The following is a 19,718-nucleotide window of genomic DNA, read 5'->3' on the forward strand; positions in this document are numbered from 1 at the left end:
CAATGGCGGAAATGCGAAAAAGTATTTTGAAATCCGGGACGTCACACTGATGGACTGGCGCTCAAGTTTAATATTTACTTTGCATTAATTTTATAGTGCAGAATTTTTGTTGCGTTCATTCGGTCCAGCGAGCTTCCGAATCAACTCACCTGCGTAGCTCAGTACAACGCGTCATTCGTTTCGGATGACCGAGAGATCTCAGCAGTGCTGATGACTTAGAGATAGGCGTTAAATTTATCGTTTAGTCACCTTAATTATAACGTTGCTTGTTCGGAGTCTTAGGAACTTTCTTAAGTGACTTTATTTCTGGCCATATAGGCTTTCCGGCAACATAAAGCAGCTGCTATTCTTTTTTTATTGAAACGAAACTAAAAGAAACAGATGTAATCACCCCATAATGGTGCCGGCTACTACTTTTCTCATAGCAGAAATAACGATATATAAAAACTAAGTAGTAGGAAAATGAAACGAAAGGTCACAGGGTCAGACATCTACAGCACTAAGCCCTATACATTCACGAAGGCAAAGGCAAGCAGCACTACAACGAGTAACTACTACTCGGATCATTGAACAAGTCAACTGCATGTGGGCACAGCTGAATTCGGTGAGCACACGCTGGCCCCCGTACACTTGCTTAATGGCCGAGTGGAGGCGGCCATTTTAGCTTTTACCATTAGGCGCTACTTTCACATTTTGCTTTTTCACATCCCGAGCGTAGACTCGTCATCACTGGAAGTAGTGAAGAACTGGTTTGAAAACATCGTTAAGGAAGACGTCTATAGCGTTAATAAAAGCAGACAAAGCATTAAACACAATATTAGCCCGCCGTGGTTGCTTAGTGGCTACACTCTCAAAAAAGTTTGCAGCCTTTGGTTTGTATTTTGTCCCCAAACAATAAGCGTCATCTCTCTTGCCCGCATTTCTTTTCTTTAACGCAGCGAGCCCGATACTTCACAGTCACGAACGGCTTGCCGCGTTATCAGCTTGACAAAGCATTCTCGACAGGAAAGTAGCGAGTGCCGAGTTTTCAAGAGAGTCGAAACGCAAGCAATGCAGATGACGATCATTGTTTGGGGAAGAGATAAGCGCCAGAGGGTGTAAACTTTTTTTTAGAGTGTGCGATGTTGGGCTGCTGAGCAAGAGGTCGAAGGATCGAACCCCGGCCAAGTCGGCCGCATTTCGATGGGGGCGAAATGCGAAAACACCCGTGTACTTAGGTTTAGGTGCACGTTAAAGAGACCCAGGTGGTCAAAATTTCCGGAGTTCCCCACTACGGCGTGCCCCATAATCAGAAAGTGGTTTCGGCACGTAAAACCTCATAATTTAGTTTCCATTTTAAAAACAAAATTCTGTGCAAGTCACCATCAGTTCGCGACATTTTGCTAAAAAAAGTGGTTGTGTTGGGTCGCGACCTCCATGGCGACTGTACCCAAGATAAGTTTGTGCCAACACCGAATATTAGCTACACCGTTTTGCAAGAATGATTCTAACTTGTGAAATGAACACCTCCACAGCTGTCAATAGCTGCACAGCTGTCCGCCATAAATTAATTATCGGAATCAGTTCCGTAGGAATCAGCGTTACTTCATGTAGTAATAAATGTTATTTGTGCACCGCTTGGAACGAGGACAGGAGAACGACATACACAAGCGCAATCTTTCAACTGGTTTTAATGGTAGGAAGTCAAGTGCTTTATATACATGCATGAATGTGACGTAACATGAAAGACACAATAAAAATATGCATGTGCAATCAACAAGACAGGCTTGAGCACGCGCATTCGTCTGTCGTTCCCCTGACCTCGTTTCGACTGGTGTGCAAATAACATTGATCACGAATTGTAATGAACTAGCACAAACCACTACCATTTTATGTCGTAAATTGCCCACGATAGTACCTGACAGGGCATCTTTGTTAGCCAACCATGACACTAGCTCGAAAAGCGGCCGCTTGAAGTTATGCACATTTTAACCAACTTCTTATTGAATTTCCTACTTATGCAAAAAAGTGTTGCCATTTGTTGGGCGTGTTGGTAAACTGACTTGAAAAGCATATTTATCGCCAGCGAACAAGGACAGAAGGACGACGATGAGGACAGGAGGAAGAAGGGAGCGCGCTTTGTGGTGTCGTCTCCCTTCTGTCCTTGTTTGCTGGCGCTAAATATGCTTTCCAAGTGCAAAAAGTAGTTTGAATCGGGAGAAATACATCATTTAATGATTCGCAGAGCCACTGACCTGTTCAAGCGTTTTTATTTCTGCGTTTTTGTCCACAGGCTTGACGATGCTTATCCCGTACCTTTTGTCGACGAGGTCCCAGTTCTCAAGCTGTCACCTCAGGGTGTTCGCACTCGCCAACAAAAAGTACGAGCTGGACAAGGAACAGCGCAAGTGAGTCTTTTTTGTGTCAGAGGTAGTGAGCCTATGCAAATTAAGGTATACCTAATCAGTGTCCTCCGCTACGGCGTATGGCCCTTGCGCCATCAATCATCACGGCTTATATTCTAGCTCACTTGTTGATTTGAGACGTGAAACTCCCTCTTCATTGGATCAATAATTAAGTCAACGAACCACTGAGCAGGTGCATGAATCTCAATCGTTAAATCAATCAACCAAAACGGTACTCCTGTGAGTAAATCAATAAGTCACTCAATATATCGATCAATAAATCAACCAGTCACTTTCAGTGAATAAGGGAATCGATCCGTAATTCAGCATTTGACTCTGGAGAATGAACTTGAAGTGTTCTTGCGCGAAGGAAAATGTCGCTCTTCCTAGCACCCATGTCTTAGAAAGTACATTTTACTACTAAAGGGGCTGTACGGTCTGACTTTGTTACAGCGAGTTGAAAGAATCGCATTTAAAACACGTGCTCTTTAATGTTTCGACGAATTTTGTTGTTTAAGATAATTAATTGCTCTAAGTCAAGAGGAACTGTGTAAACTTGGGAAAGGGATCGTTCGTACCTGCTTGAACTTCAGAGTGTCTGGTTGCGCGTCGCCTTGCAAGTGCTATGTCTCGCGCGCGGGGTCGTTGAATAACCGAACGCTCTTGCTCCGCTTTTCAGCATGGCTGCCCTTTTGAGCAAGTTTCGCATAGAGTACTCGGACGTGACCATCATTCCCGATATTGTGAAACCACCGCAGGCATCAACGTAAGTGTAGCTTCTGTCTTCCTATTTTTGTTGTCGGCATCAGACACAACGCTTCTGTGCGCGACAAGACTGCTTTTGCACTTTCCGATGGCACATATCAGTCTCTGCAATACTGTCCTCATTACTTGCAGCAAAGAAGAATTCTTTAAAATCCTGAACCCGTGGAGGCGATCGTCGAAAGACGCCGAGTCCGATCAGGCGTCAGCGCCGTTCGTGTCGGAATCGGAGATTCTAGCCTTTAAAGAAAAGGTACGCCGTAAGCGTTTGTGTCTCTCAACTCTTCTCGGAACTCTGCTATTTGCTCAATTTTAGGCACAAGCTAAACTTTCCCATAACGTTTTTTATTTCTTCCAGACAAACCGAAATTTGCGACTGCACGAGCTTCTGCGGCAATACTCAACAAGTGCATCGCTAATAGTGATGTAAGTCATTTCTTTTCTGGCTAGATTCTGCATCACATACGTTATCCGCAACCTAGCTCTGGATGTCTTGAATAGAGAAGCATGCTATACACAACTAGACTCCAACGTGCGCCGTTGATAAATTGTGCATGTGCGTGTCGCGGAACAAAGAACTTGTTCTTAAAAGCGAAACATTGTCGCAGCACTTCATAATGAAAACGAAAGGCGATCTAGCTGATCAGACTTCACAGGTATTTTCGAAGCTGGCACTCGATCTATACCACTCACCAATATTCTGTAACATTTCTTTTTGCATTGGACGTGCGCAGTAATAGGCATTATCACATAATGTCGTCGCTGTAAATGCATTCGTTATATCACGGTGTTCCTGTATCTCCATAATGTTGTTGAACCCCTCGATTCCCCTTCTTCTCGTTCATTGCGTAACGAAAATCTCAACTGCGGCAGGTTTGATGCCTTAAGGTGGCGTGCGAGGGTTTCGATTCGTCAGCTGCCTGCTCATAAGAGTTAACATACTACAGGACGCCACTGGCCTTAAGGATGCTCCGCGTACGATCCCATGGAGAGGAGTGGCGCCAGCTAACACTCGCTGGATCATGCACTCATGATCATGATCATGATCATAAAAGGTCATGCACTTACATGACCTTTTATTGACGGCGCGTATCATTTCTTGAAAGTACTGTGAATTACCTGTCTAAGTGTGCCAAACACAGCAAGTATAAACATAATCAACGAAAAAAAAAACTTTTTCGGCAGTAGGGGAAAACACCAGGCTGAAAACTGAAAGTGAGCTTCTCCCCAAGTCACCTATGGCTTCGTTCGGAATTTGTACAGACATCACTCGACATATGTGAGCCACAGGGGCACATTTCGTGTGCTCTATATCCCGTGTGTCACACCACTGCAGCCGGGGGAGCTCTTGCGTCGGTCTGTCTCCTCTCACTGCGCTTTCAAAAGAAAGCGAGTCGCGTATCGAAGTTATTTCATCTCGTCCTGGGCTCGTGCTCTATACCGACGAACGATGCTTGTTGCCCGTCATTATGTGGTGCCCGACGACATTTAGCCACAAACGTTGTACCCAATTCCAAAACTCAGCAAGAAAAGACATTGTTGCCTGCAGGCAGTATTCGTCGGTAAAGTGTTAAATATCCAAAAATGCAGACATGGGAACAGCTACCGCCGTACAGCGCAATAGGTAGTGCTATGCACGCGTAATGCGGAGGTTGTGGGTTCAGCTTGCACCTGTTGCAAGTAGTTTTTTTTTTTCGTCAACTTACACTTTTCTTTAGCTTGTCATTTCTACACTTCCATTAAAAACTCAAAATAAAATTCCCTATGGTTTTATTGGCTGCATTAACTGTTATTGTCTTCGTGTAGTTGTGACAAAAAAAAAGACAATTAAAGCCCCTCCATTCCTTTTCCTCTCCTGCAATGCTTTTGCCAAATGTAGAAAGACGTGCCCATCTTATCATACAGTGTAGAGAACTATACCACTCTCTCGAACCCAAGCGGATGTCTCAAAGTAATATACAATGTACAGTTACTGTGCTACAAGTTGCGGACAACGTGACAGCAACGTTGCGATTATAACAAAGCCAATTACAACGTTATGAATTCGGAATTAGATATGTTCTGTTCCCACATGCTGTTACCTTCATTTCACAGTCGGTCGGTGGATGAGAATTGGATACTCTTTAGGAGTAAGATGTCTGCCTTGGTTAGCCAGCACGCCCCTCTCATGAGGATAACCAGTGATAAATCTAACCCATGGTTCACCAGATCCCTACGCTTACTGAGAAACAGGAAGCAGCGCCATTACGAAAGTGCTAAGCGCTTGCACACGCAAGCAGCTTGGGACACGTACAAGGAAAGCTTGAAAATTTACTGTTCTGCCCTATCTTCAGCTAAAGGTAAATACTTCGCTCATGACCTACCTTCTCTTCTAAAATCTAATCCCAGAAAGTTCTGGCACATTATAGCCCAGATCAGAACCTCACTAACATTTCTTTACACAACAATAATAACACTCCCATTCCAGATAATCACTGTGCTTCTGCTTTAAATAGTTATTTTTCTTCTATATATTCACCACAGAAGATCAGGCTGATCTGCCAGATGCACCGGAGCTAAACTACCAATACATGTTACCAATTGAAATAACAGTTGAAGCTGTCGCATGCCTGATAAATAACCTCAGGCTAACCACATCCTGTGGCATTGACGACATTCATTCTAAAATTCTGAAAAACACCGTCATAACATCTAGTAAAATTCTGTCTCACATTTTCGGGCAATCTTTAGAAACTGGCGTGCTTCCCTCAGATTGGAAGATAGCAAAGGTCATACCCATAATTAAGTCAGGTAATAAACATTCATCGGAAAACTACCGTCCAAATATCATTACCATCTATATGGTGCAAAATGTTAGAACACGTATGGCATCAAATGTCTACAGTCACCTGGAAGCCAACAAATTTTTCTTTTATAACCAACACGGATTTCGGAGAAACTTCTCTTGTGAAACGCAATTACTAGAATTAACAACTGATTTGCATACTAACATGGAAGAGTATCTACAAACTGATTGTGCTTTCCTAGACTTCTCAAAAGCGTTTGACCTCGTAGCACATTGCTGTTTAATTTCGAAATTATCTGCTCTTAAATTAGATTATCTTACACTAACACCGATTCGCAATTGCCTTTCTTATCATCAGCAATTCACAGCAGTTAATAATTTTTCCTATTTCGCACGTTACTTCAGGTGTACCACAAGGCATCGTTCTTGGGCCATTACTATTTCTAATATACATTAATGACTTATCCAATAACATTTCCTCACACGTGCGCATTTTCGCAGACGACTGCATTCTTTGTCGTTCCATCAAATGTGCCGATGATCATACAACCCTCCAAAAAGATCTAGAACTTATTTCTCTTTGGTGTAACACTTGGCTAATGAAGCTTAACGTTTCTAAATGTAGAATTGTCTCTTTTAGCCGCAAGCGTACTAAATCTACGTTTCCTTATCACATAGATAACATCACTATTTTGCATTATACTCAATATAAATATCTTGGTGTTAACTTCCACTCTTTCGTGTTCAACGCACATTGCATACATATGCGCCAATGCTTCGAGATCATTAGGGCACATAAGACGAAAGTTGCATAATTCTACTAAAGACATTCGTAAACTAGCTTATCTAACATTTGTTCAACCTCAGCTTGAATACGCCGCATTCGTCTGGTCTCTTCATCAGAAATACTTGATCGAAAAACTCGAATCTATTCAGAATTGGGCTGCGCGTTTTATTTCACGTTGTTATGACTATAACGAAAGCATAACACAAATTAAACTCGACCTCTCACTACAGCCCTTGCATGATCGTCGTAATATAGCCGTGCTAACATTATTTCATAAATATGTCCATAATACAGCACCATCAGTTCTGCCTCTTGAAGCTCCTCATTACAGGTCATACCGGCTGTACAGGCAGTTCAATTTCATGCGCATCTACGCAAAGACTAATTCATTTAACCACTCCGCTCTAATCTTCATAACGCCATCGCTTATGAGAGTGACCAGGAAAATTTCGGGCGTCTTCTAACAACGCATTTTTGTAACTCTACATAACCTAACGTGTTATTTTTCTTGATTTTCCCGTTATTATTGTGGTAATACCCCTTAAGTACTGCTTTATCATAGCCAAATATTGTCCCGCTCGGTCTGTAACTCTATTGGTTATATTTTACTTTGTGAAAGTTTCTTGTTCACTGACCTCTCACGTTCAAAAGTATTCGGTTTGTCCTTTGTACAATTTTAACACCGCATTACTGTATGTTAGCGCATTTCTTACACTGCATTTTTTGTATATGTATTCACATATGTATTCTAATTATAGTATGATATTTGAGCGTACTCTCCCCCCTTACACAATGCCTCTAGGGGCGTGTAAGGTATCTTTAAATAAATACGACTCGAACGAACAAGCTCGTCACTATCGCCGCCGCCATTTCAGGGCACAAGTTCGCCCAGTATACGAAGTTCGATGTTTGTTCTCCAGTCACTCTTCTTCCTGTATTTTCACCATCGCTACAACGTGACAACATCTGTTCGGTCTCGCGATGGAAGAGCAGCGGATTCCTTTAAGTAATGCGAACGTTCTTCCCCGCAGGACCTTGCCCATGCCTCGCAAGGGGACTTGCACTGCGCCCATGTACATGGCGTGGTTGGAAATGCTCACGAAGGACATGCCTCCGTTCCTGCTTGTACGGGGGAACCAGACCAGCGTGCTCACGTTCTACTCGTAGGGAAGAACACCGTTTCCAGAAAATCCTGCATAAAGAAGAAGAAAAAAAAAAGCATCGCCCATATGGAGGATGAAGAAGAGCCTTACGCCACATACGGCGAGCCGTGGTGCACGGCCTGGTGCTGTGACGTCACGAATCAGTCTCCCTCCACTTATATATAGTTTTATATATAGTTCATCATTTGGTTTTTCTCTTTCGTTCCTTTAGTTTCCAGAATTTGTAGTTGCGATTTTATTGAAGAATAATGTGTAAAGCGGACGTAGTTTGTGTACTAGAGGAAAAGCAGCTGTCGCTTCACGCTCAGTGCGCGCCCATTTGTAGATATCGTCATGCGCAGTCCAAGTCAGACTGTCAGTCACTCGCCATCGCTTTGATTCTTGCTGCTTTTTTGATTCTGTAGATTTGTAGTGCAGAATGTTGAGCGCTTTTAGATGCAACTATGAACTCGGGGATTTAATTCTGCAGCACCGCTCGCGATGCCAGCGCCGTTTCTTTTTCTCTTTTTTTTTTATTTTGCGCTAAGATCGCCTGCAAATAGCTTTTTACTCGAGGGCTCTCGAAATGACCTCTCGTTCTCGACTCATATCGAGCACTACGGTTCATTAGGAATCCGAGCTTACTTTAACCGGTGGCAGTACTATGCGCAGCATTAACATTCGTATCTGTAACGCGGGCTTCCTCGCCATCTTTTGGTGTGTAGAACGCTAACCTCCATAGTGCGTGCGAAAGACTACGCATCGCCGTCTGACGCGAAGTCTCTAGCTCGCCAAACAGTTGGCGTGACAGCTACGTGCGTTAGCAGGGCTTGTGAAACTACAGTCGTTATCAGCACATCTGATACGATACTTATGTTCAATTTATATATCAAGAACTCCCGGCCAAGTGCCCAGCAATCGATAACCAAAAAAAAAAAAACTTAGTCACAGAATTTTTTTTTTACGTCGCACTCCGCAGTCCAGAGTGCTGAAAAGCTCTGTTTAAGTCAGCGTTGCCTCCCCAACTCTGTAAAGAAAAAAACCTGCAGCAGAACTGATAGTTGGGCGAGTTGGTACGAATTCGTAGGAAAATATTTAGCGCGCACAACTGACAAGGACACAGTGAAGGGGGACACACGAGCGCAATTAGTAGTTGTGAGTAAGCGCTCGTGTGTCCCCCTTCACTGTGTCCTTGTCAGTTGTGCGCGCTAAATATTTTACTACGAAAAAACCTTCTACTTAGTACAAATGCAGAGCTAGACATACTCCACGGGGCGTGACTAGAGTGTTCAGAGCTGCAGCCTGCGCTTGTTAGTGAACCTAAAGCGAGCCCTTCATTCATTGACTTGTTATAGTTGCAGACCCTTTTGCAATAATAAGAGAACTTGTATTCCTGAACGAGTGCAAGTATATTGGTCCCTTCCCCCGCGCCCAACTCTCGCTTTCCTCCCCGTTTTGCTGCCGTCGGCTGCGCATAGATCCATGTCTAGTCCTTTCACGAGATCGAGTGTGTGTGCGCGTGCGTTTTTCGTTTTCTTTTTATACATATGATGTAATCCTGCAATATATTGTACAGCAGAGAAGATAAATAAAATGCACAAGCCAAGGGCGTTGTTCCTTTTAGCCCGCGTACATTGTGGCTTTGTTCTTCACTAGCGATCATCGCAGAGTCGCTTCACGCTCTTTTGGGAATTGCGGTAAGCATTGTATTATAAAGCACGCATACTATAAAACCAAAGTTGGCCGATGGCAGCTATTTCCTCGTGAGTGGGTGTTCGTACCACGTTTATTAGGACCATCTTAGAGAATTTTTTTACTGCTCTTTTGGGGGCACGCTTACTAATATTTTAAAGCGCATCTTTTTTTCACGCACTTACCTATAGCACTCGGTTGTTTTGCCCCTGAAATAGCCTGAACTCACGGCTGATCATGAACGTAGGTATACAACGAAGCCGATAGTTCTCATAGTGAATGTCTCAGGAAGACGTACTATGCAATGTTATAAAAAAGAGGAGCCAAATAAAAAGGAATATCACCGCCCAAAGCACTCCGTGATGATGGTTAACCGGCGAAGCTGAAAAGTGCAACCTCGGTGTTTTTCACTGGATTAATCCCGACGATTCATTAAACGACGTCTTCTAGGCTGCCGGATGCTCGGTACGCAGGTGCTGTTTGCGCTCCGCTGCCCGAGCCTGTTCTTATGCCCGGGTTGATGCATCGGCACTGCGTAGACGAGCTCGTTCCTGGTTTTGCTGACAGCGTTGCTGATCGAAAGCTGCCTGCTCCCCAGGAGCACGTATGATGGCGTGGCCGGCCCATTTCGGAGCCGGGGAGAAACTGCTGCGCACGCGCTCGGCTTTGACGAAAAACAACGACGTCACTACTGGCGCTGCCAATCGCACGCCTCTCTTTTTTTTCGCGCATGTGCATAGGGTTGCGCCGGAGTTTTGGGCGAACAGGCGACGGACGGACAAATCGGCTAGCCATATACAGCTTCACTGTAAAGAACCCTCAAACTACAGGTCTGCGAAGGTATACAAGCTATCGCTGTCAGTACTTTGGATATAGGGTGAAACTTCTAATTTTCCCTTAGCTTCTCCATGTGTGCGATAGCACATTCCATTTGGTGTTTGCTGCGGTTCGTGAACCCTTTCCCTGAAGCCTCGTATGTGTCATGTATACCTACGGCGTGTAGGCTCAGCTGGCACTTGCGATAGCAATTAGTACTTTGTCTTAGCACTCTTTCACGTCATCTTCTTTGAAGTCTATTGCGGGCCAAGCGTCCAATCACAAAAAAAAAATATTAAGGCGAAAAAAAGAAAACTTCGTGTGCATCGAAATATCGAAGGGAACAGCCGTCTAGATTATACTGTAGGCAAACCCGCCGCGGTGGCTTTCGGGCTAGTATAGCACTGCGATGCAGAGCTCGAGGTCGCAAGTTCAATACAGGCCATGGCGGTCGCATCTCTATTGGAATGAAATGCAACAGTTCAGTCGTGACTGACTTCCCACACTTCACGCACATACTTTTCTTTTTCACTTTGACACTCCTAATGCTAACCGCATTAAAGACGCTCGTGTAGATAGATTTAGGCGCACGTCAAAGAACCCCACTGCAGGTGGCCAAAATTGATCCGGAGTCCCCCTTTACGGCATGGCTAATAATCCGATTCTGGTTTTGGCACGTAAGTCGCCAGAATTTAGTAATTTATTATAGGTAAATAAATCGCCAGGCGATGATGCGCAACAAGACGAAGCGTCAAAACTGCTTAGAACGACGGAAAACTGAGCCAGTTTGTGAGTACGCATGTTGCGGAAGGGCGAGCGTACGAATCACCGAAACTGGGACGACATAAACGCTTCGCTATCTTAGAATTTAGTAGTACACTTGCAATCGCGACAGTGTATTGAAAGATTAGAAAAATAGGTCATTGCATCTATCAGATATTGTTGGAGCCCACACGATAGTTGACCAATGGAACGCCGTCTAACATTTCGATGCACTGTCATGAGTACTATACATCTAAAATAGCGAAGTTCAATTCAGGCGTGTGAACGCAGTGCGTCTTATAGTCGAGGCGTGGTGTATAAGCGTTATAATTAAGCCCTCCACGATCTCTCGTATGTAAAAAATAGTTGTCATTGCCTATGCCATTGTCTTTCGAGAATGCCCGCGCGTGTTTATGAATGACACGTTGGCGCTGCCTTCTCGTGAGCGCATGCGCGCATAGTCCTTGGGTCTTGCGTGCGTGTTTTGCACGCGTTCCTTCGCGCGCCATGAATGAACCGTGAATGTGTAACGCGCGACTTCCGTAGTGCTAAACGAAGACGAGCGCACTGTAAAAAAATTTCTTTATTTGATCTTCAAAATTTTACTCCTCATGGAGGACAGTGATTGATTTCTGCTTTGGCATTGAGCAGCGGTGTGGAACAATATAAAAGGGGGGGGGGGGGGGTGGCAGCGCGAGTGGGCGGCGTTCACTTCTTCAGTTTCTGCAGCTTCTTGATCTCTTCGCTCGACGTGGCCTCTTTCTGCTGCTTCAGCTCCACGTTGCCCGCCGTGACGCCCCAGTTGTCCGGCAGCGAGAAGGCGCTCGAGAAAGGCCGGCCCGTGGACGGCCTCAGGCTCTCCCAATAGGCGCGGGACGCCCTGCGACAAAGGTCGACGAAAGCATCAGTTTATAAGTGGGCGGAGTACAGCGCGGTCAACTGTTAAATAGAACACTCCGCGATCTGTGGCTCTCACATTGAGAGCACTTTCAGCTGAAAGTTTCGGCTGATGCTATATGTGCTCTGTGCAAGGGTGTATAGAAAGATGATAGCGCCTTCACCCACAAGTCGCGTTCCCCGCAAAAGCCGGGTGATTCCACACTATATATAACAGAAAGAGAAATTCTCGCGCTCTCTCTGCAAACTCGTGTTCCCTTTAACAGTAGACCGTACTGTAAATTCGGCATGTAAAGTTTGTGGGGCGTGGGTTTAACAGAAGAAAGTTGAGTTTCACGGCACTGATTGCCCGCATGCCGGTAAAGCTTTACTACACCGCGGTGTTCATATGCTAGTTTAGGCTGGAAATCGGAATACCATGTGTGCCCAGGCTGCGGAAATGTTAAGCGATTTTCTCAAATTCCGTTATCCGTAAACTTCAGACGCCCAATGTACGTTCGACGAATGCGCTTTCTGGCAGTGTAAATCTGCAGTCGGTGACAACATAAATGGGAAGCAAATAACACAGCTGTTTAGCTCGGAGAAGTGGTATAGATTCGTGGGCCAGTAACGTTAGCTCATTTTTGTGACGTCACGGCTGTTGCGAGCTCGGAGACACAGGGGAAAGGCGCAGTGTGGTTTTGTTGCTGGAGCTTGTATTCAATTCTTCGGTTGTCACTGAGCACACAGCCAGCAGAGAAGATAGCGTGATGCATAGCGCAGCAACTCTAAGTACAGTGCGTATATCGAGAGAGAGAAAGAGAGAGAGGGAAGGGGGAGATTTGATTGATGGTGTTTAACGTCCCAGAGGAACAGGCAGGCTCTCCGCATGTTTCGCCCGCCTGCTGGCTTGAATATGTTGAGGGTGGCAGCTTCTGTCGTAAAGTATTCCGCACATTCCCTCAAAATAATATTGCAGTGGTTCTACAACCAAATCGTACTTAAAGAGGGTCGCATTTATACGTACTGTTCCTTAATAATAATAATAATAATAATAATAATAATAATAATAATAATAATAATAATAATAATAATAATAATAATAATAATAATAATGTACCTTGCTACATAAGAAACATAGCTGTTGGTTCACAGCTTTCCTTTAGGTATCCCTCACGTCGTTATTTATTATAATGAACTCCACAGCAGGCACAATGAATCTGTTGGCGTTTTGCTGGAGTGCGCCGGAATCCTGCACAATGACCTTTGCGCGTGCCCCTGTAGTGAGCTCACGTGCGCGCGTTCTGCAAGGCGAAGATGAACAACACTTCTGTTTTACTGCGATAGCGACAATAGCGACACACCTGCAGCACTCGTGGAGTCGGTGTCGTAATTTCCTGCGACTAAGGGAAGAAAATGAGATCGACGATAAAGTTTGCACGGTGAAGTGAAACCCTACTTTGTAATCCTCCCGCTACCCGCGGCCTGCCTCGAGCTACGACGTTCTTGAACACGAAGCCCTACGTTAGGAGCGCAGTTGAAGCGGCAGAGCGCTATGTCTGCGCCTGCCATAAACGCTGCAGCTCGATGCCGGAGGCGCCACGACGTGGCAATGCTGGAACACGAGGTCGAGTAAAATGCGAAAACGCCGACAGACCAAGCGCCATGTGCGCGCGTGCGTGCGCGCACGGACAGGAAATAACAAGACAAGTTGCGTTCACTATTAAGTTTATTTCATTGCAACAGAACATGGGCCGCATCTCCTTCCCGATTTCTTTTTTTATCGTTTTATTACTGCCATATCCTAACGCTAGTTTCAGAGTGCGCTGATGGCACTGATACACATTATAGCATCGTGAAACGTTACGAGAATAAGGCGGTCAATGTCGTTATTTGAACTTGCTTACGTTCGCAGTAAAGTTTGCTTGCTGTCCTACGTACTGAACTCTGAAGCGCTTTGGAGCATTATGAAACGACCAAATAAATATACGATGCGAAAGGTGCGTAAATTCAATGGCCACCAAAACCCGGATGAACCGGAAACGCGAAGCAGTGAAGTACCGCATGCTGTGCCTTCCTTTTGACCAGTGGTGCTTTTCTTGACATCGTAAAATTTCGCCACATTGTCAAATTCGCCATCTTGTCAGCTCCTATTGGCCAGGAGGGCTGCTAAAGCCTCTCTGATTGGCTCGAAATGACGCAATTGAATTCGACAGTATGGCGGAATTTATGTTGAAAATAGCACCCCTGACCTTTAAAGGAGAACTGACACGTATTTTCGAATTTGTAGAACCTACCACATATATTTAATTCACACGCGTAAAAGCACCGCACTCGGCAAGTACGAAGCTCGGGAAAAACTTGTATGTGTTATTTGGGCGCTAAATTTGTCTCGCAGTGCCTGACCTGGTATCATCAACATTGTTGTGACGTCATGACACAGAGCGAAATTTGCTGACGTCGTGTAACAGGTAGGGCTATGTATAAAGAAAATATAAGCTCTACTGAGCTGCATGCGTTTCTTTAGGCTGCGCTTGCTTGCGGCAGCTGCAGCAGTTGCAGGTACAGAGTGAGTCGGTCTATCGTGACGTCATGACGGGTTCGCCTCCCGAGTACCGAAACCGAAACTGATTCGCAGAAAAAAATGTACCAAGAAATTAGTTAGGGTACTTTGGCGTTTGAGAGTAATTTTCCTTCACAGAGTCTGGAGATTTCGATCCTTCAGGTAGAGTTCAAGAATTAGAAGTTGAAGATGTGACGTCCGCACACTCCTAAGATACTTAAGATACTTACACTCGATACTTATTCGTATACGCATAATCTGACATGACATACGCACATAGAAAATGTGTGCTCGAAGGCGAATCAGAGACTAGGTTTCTTAAGGCAAAAGCTAGGTCAAGCTTCGCGAGATGTAAAAGCTGATAGCTTATAAAACTTTTGTTAGACCTTTACTTGAATATGCCTCAGTCATCTGGATTCCTCATCAGAAAGAAATGACTACAAAGTTTAAAAAAAAGTTCAACCCCGTGCCGCGCGCTTCATGTGCTCAAAGTACCGCCGTTTAGATTCCGTCACGCTGATGTTGCGGTCTTGTGAACTGGAAACACTAGAAGTACGAAGGCAAAAAAATCGTCTGAAAGTGTTTTTTTAGAATACTACATGGACATTAAAAAATCAACAAAGATGATTATGTGCAGCTTCCAGGAAAACGCAGCAGTCGTGTTAATCATCAATATGGTTTTACGCCCATACTTTGCTCACAGTGATGTGTTCCGCTTTTCTTTTTCCCTGCCGTGATTGAACTCTGGAACGCGACACCAAGCTTTGTGGCAAATGCCAGTGACGTTTGTGAATTTGAAAAATTATTAAACATGTATTTTTGCGATTCCGCTGCCGCTTGATGCACCTGTGTATATAATCTGCCTGTATTTAAACCCTCCCTGTAAGGACCCTCAGCAGAGGGTTGACAGTATGAACAACTAAAATAAAAGAATTGGAGGACGCTTAAGCTTCGCCTTCAAGAGTGGAACGCAACAGCGTTCCCGTCGACCCGCCAAGGGGTGTAAGATAATGGGCTACGGCGCAGCGACTACGCGCCCCGCATCGGACGCGGTGAGCGTCGAGCAACGCAACGTTCGTCGCTGCAACGAAATGTGCGCCTGAGCAAGCGACGCACGCCTGAGCCTTAGAAACAGCTCGTTTCTAAGGCAACACCGCATTCACTGGAGGCGCTTTTGTACCGCTTTGAAGCATCGAACTCGTGGCTCAGTGGTAGCCTACGTCTCCGTCTCACACTCCGGTGACCCTGGTTCGATTCCCACCTAGCCCATCTTGCCAGTTGTTTTTTATTCATGAAGTGCCTGCTGGGATTTATCGCTCACGGCCAACGCCGCCGACACCGGCTTTTCTGCGACACGAGCTCTTTAACGCTATCGCGTTAATAAAAGCGCTGTTACGTTCCTCGCAGTGCCCGACAAAACAAACCGCGAGGGTGAAAGGTGCTTACCGTGCTCGCACCCAGGGTTTCGTGTGCATGCGCAGGCCCTCTCCCCAGAGGTCGTGCTTCTGCGAGGCGTCGGGCAGCGCGCCGCCGCGCTCGGCCGACAGCTCCTCGGCGATGGCTCGCACGTGGTACGGCTCGAAGCCGCAGCAGCCGCCGATGTAGCGCACGCCCCGCTCGTAGGCCTCGCGCGCGTAGCGCTGGATGTCCCAGCGGGTGCAGACGCGCGGCTCCAAGGCTGCGTTCGGTCGAGAGAAATTATGATTTCTGTCAGTTCCGGTGCTGCGAGATATGCTCTAGGGTGGCAGCCTAGATGCTATAACGCAATCGAATCTCGTTATAACGAAGTCGCATCCGGTACAAAAATGCCTTCGGTATATTCGCTATAAGCGATACTTATTCGTTCTGGCGCACTCGAACCTCAACGAAGTCGCATTCGACACGAAAGTATCTTCGTTTTATTTGATAGTTCTTGTAAGCGATATTCGGTATATGAAGCGTCTATCTATTCCGTCGGCGGATATATACAGTGTATGGCATTTTGCGACTTCAATATATATCTTGAGCCATGTAGAAACAAAAATAAAATTGCTTGACTATGACTGACGCCACCAGAGAGTTCGCACTTTTGGTTTCGTTGAAAAGGATGATACTTGGTGAATTAGCACGTAAAACCTCCAGAATTCAGTTCCGTACTTGGTGAAACCGACAAAGTTGGCAACTTTTAGATCTGCTTCGTCATGTCCAATGAATCGTTATATCCATGTCCGTTATATAAAGGTCCGGCCGCACTTTTTCTTTCCATTCAAGAAGGGATATATGCCTCGAGGCATTGTCGGCGAAAGCATACAAAAGGGTGCAACTCCGCATCATGCAGAAATTTCGGTGGCTTTCTGCAACAACAGTCCATTTCAACACCCTTGCAGAAGCCAATGGGTGGGTCATGTCGGTAACAGGTCCTTCTCAGCAGGAGCTGCCAGATGTACTGCATCACGATGTCGCTTAGCTCTTTCCAGATCATCTGGTAATTTCTCTCTCTCTCTCTGTCTCTCTCTCTCTCTCTCTCTCTCTCTCTATATATATATATATATATATATATATATATATATATATATATATATATATATATATATATATATATATATATGATTTGGAAAGAGCTAAGCGACATCGAGAGTGGAGTACATCTGGAACTTGTAGGAACTTATAACTTGTAGCAACACGATCACGCGACAATATGAGGGTGACGGAATATTGTACGTTCGCTTTCAAATAACCTGTCGCTCATCTTGTGTCGTTGAGCGGAATAAGGGCGGACGAAAACGACGTGGACAAGGCCCGTCCTGTCCTGCGGCCTGTCCTGTCCACATCTTTTTCTCCCGTTCAACCTCATTCGGCTCAACGATAAAACATGATGCGCCAACTGGTCCAACAGACAACGAACCTGACGCTCTGCACCTCTTGAATCGACTGTCCTACTCTCCGATATCATCTTTTACCCTTCCATTTCATATTTCTTTCTTTTATCTTACCTCCTTCCAGGCCCTCGGTGCAGAGCTACTGTCGCAGCCTTTTTTTTTATTAAGTACAGTGGCACTCAACTAGGTACACAAAGAACAGAAGAGGCGTACGATAGACTCGGCACAAATGTTTAGAAGGCGCGCGTATGATGTCTCACCGAAGGGGAACTCCGGAAGGTCGATGAATCCCTGCTTGCCGGCGTCGGGCGTGTGGAATGCGAGCGGCTGCGTGATGAAGTGCGCCTTCAGTTTAGCAGCGCGCACAGCGTCGATCATGAGCTGCACGCCCTCGAGCACCACGAACGGGTCGAAGTGGCAGTTGATGCCCACCACGTCCGCGCCTGTGCAGGCGAGAAGCGAAAACGGGACCGTTAGGTACACTGCGAGCTCGTCACACTTTTGTTCGAATAAAAAAAATACGGATACACACACGCGGAGATCAACCTAGGACGCACAAAACATAGTGATGCTGCCGCTCGTTTCGACACCCATATGATCCTGGGACCCCTTGAAAATTGTATCGAACACTGCGTTCGAGATCCATTTCGAAACTGACTCGAAAGGGCTCATACGTAAAATGTTCGGCCAGGATGTCAAGTCGTGTGCAAAGCTCAACTGCACAGAAAGAGTTAAGTCGTGTGTTTGCCCGTCAGGTTTAGAGAACACTGGCACTAATTTGATCCAGACCGTCGTGTCATTACAGACCACGAAAGCCACCTGCGAAGTGCGTTTCGAATATTGCGAGACCTCACGGAAATCTAGTATTCAGCGTCAACATGTGAACGCGCCACGTGACGTCACACACTCATTTCTTCGTTTAGGTACATAAACGCGGGCTGTATCGAGGCAAGCATGAAAACGCGGTTACTTAGCCCACGTACAGGCAGATTCAGCATCTAACCATGGTATTTCAGAACCTATTATGTCCCTCAGCTATCTTCGTATCTCAGGAAAATTCAGGCCCAAATAAAGTATCCGGAGCTGTGAAAAAAAGCATTCGGCAGTTACTCGCTATAAGTCCATCCCTTTAGGCGAGACGGACTGTCATTGACCCTTTTCGCGGAGCAGTTTTTTCTAGAGAAACGAGATGGCGCTTTTGGTGGCGCGTCGCCTTGTTACGTCTCAACACGGTCAAAGGCGCTAATTAGACGTTTGCCCCGAGGCACCCTCCACCCATCCATCAGCACCTACCAGGAAGTCAACGCAGCGTTGACACCGACTGCTGACGGGCCCACAAAAGGCAACGCCCACCACTACCTGACAGCCTGAACTAATGATGAAAAGGGCCAACGTCAAATGCTACCAAGTCTGGCGCCAACCTTGGATTCGCAGGTCGCTATCCTGCCACGTATTCCATGCTTTGGAGGTGCGGATGGTGCGGAGCGTTTCGATAGCATGGGCGTGGTATCGCAACCGATTCGACGATTGTGATTGGCTGCGATACAGTCATCAATTTTCCCAGTCGAGTCGCCTAGGCAAGACGACGGTATTAAAAGCGAAGACTTTTCGTGCAGTGGGGCCAACGTGTCCTGATGTAAATTCAGACGTTTAACTTGCTCCTGCATGGAGTGGGCTTCCGTAACTGGAACCGTGTAACTAGCATCAAATAAACCCTTTTTCCTTTATTTCTGCTAGTGGACGTATTCGTCGATGGGCTTAGTGGATTCCTTGCCCTAAGGCCACCTCGAGCCGCAACAGCCTCAGCGAAAACGCATGAATACGAAGCCATTACCGCTTCCACTTTGCTTCTGTGCGATCAGCTGTCGGAAATGCAACTGTTTTCGCTAACGCGCTGTGCTCCAATCATGCCGGATTGAATCATGCGGATTGAAGACGTGTGCATTAGTTGGCTGCGAAAATAGTGACTGGCATATTAATGAATGGAATGAATCTGTGTAGCCAAGATCACGGACCGTTGCTGCAACTGTCCGTACGCGTTACCGGCACTTCGAGGTGTACGGATTTCTTCGAGGATAAAGAAATTTGCTCATCCGCCAGCGTTATATTGCTAACCTTCAAAGAAAGTGCTTCAGCCCTGAGACGTCGGCAAGAGTGAGTACTACTCGTTAAACAATGACAAAGGGAGTAGCGCCGCTTCCTGTCATAGTACGTTTCGCGCACAGTATCTACACACATCTACCCCAAATTGCGCGGAATCTTACGCCTGTGAATGGACGCACACTTTAATA

The 19,718-nt window shown here is 45.7% G+C and overlaps 2 protein-coding genes across 3 annotated transcripts in view; one reads left to right on the forward strand and one right to left on the reverse strand.

Moving 5' to 3' along the window:
• The window catches only part of LOC135914084 (solute carrier family 12 member 2-like), an 82,362-nt gene extending 74,286 nt beyond the window's left edge, over positions 1-8,076 (forward strand). Inside the window, exons 20-24 of the mRNA XM_065446869.1 lie at positions 2,273-2,387; positions 3,064-3,150; positions 3,282-3,399; positions 3,505-3,572; positions 7,750-8,076. Coding sequence (XP_065302941.1) covers positions 2,273-2,387; positions 3,064-3,150; positions 3,282-3,399; positions 3,505-3,572; positions 7,750-7,885 — 524 coding nt within the window. The 3' untranslated portion in view covers positions 7,886-8,076. The remainder of the gene's footprint in view (positions 1-2,272; positions 2,388-3,063; positions 3,151-3,281; positions 3,400-3,504; positions 3,573-7,749) is intronic.
• A 3,622-nt stretch (positions 8,077-11,698) lies between these two features.
• Positions 11,699-19,718, reverse strand: part of LOC135919022 (betaine--homocysteine S-methyltransferase 1-like) — a 42,768-nt gene continuing 34,748 nt past the window's right edge. For both annotated transcript variants that reach the window (XM_065453766.1, XM_065453066.1), the window contains 3 exons: positions 17,688-17,870; positions 16,016-16,247; positions 11,699-12,010 (listed from right to left, as the gene is read on the reverse strand). In XM_065453766.1, the coding sequence (XP_065309838.1) occupies positions 11,839-12,010; positions 16,016-16,247; positions 17,688-17,870 (587 nt within the window). In that variant the 3' untranslated portion in view covers positions 11,699-11,838. The remainder of the gene's footprint in view (positions 12,011-16,015; positions 16,248-17,687; positions 17,871-19,718) is intronic.

The sequence above is a fragment of the Dermacentor albipictus genome, chromosome 1 (assembly GCF_038994185.2).
Source record: "Dermacentor albipictus isolate Rhodes 1998 colony chromosome 1, USDA_Dalb.pri_finalv2, whole genome shotgun sequence".
Taxonomy (NCBI): Eukaryota; Metazoa; Arthropoda; class Arachnida; order Ixodida; family Ixodidae; genus Dermacentor; species Dermacentor albipictus.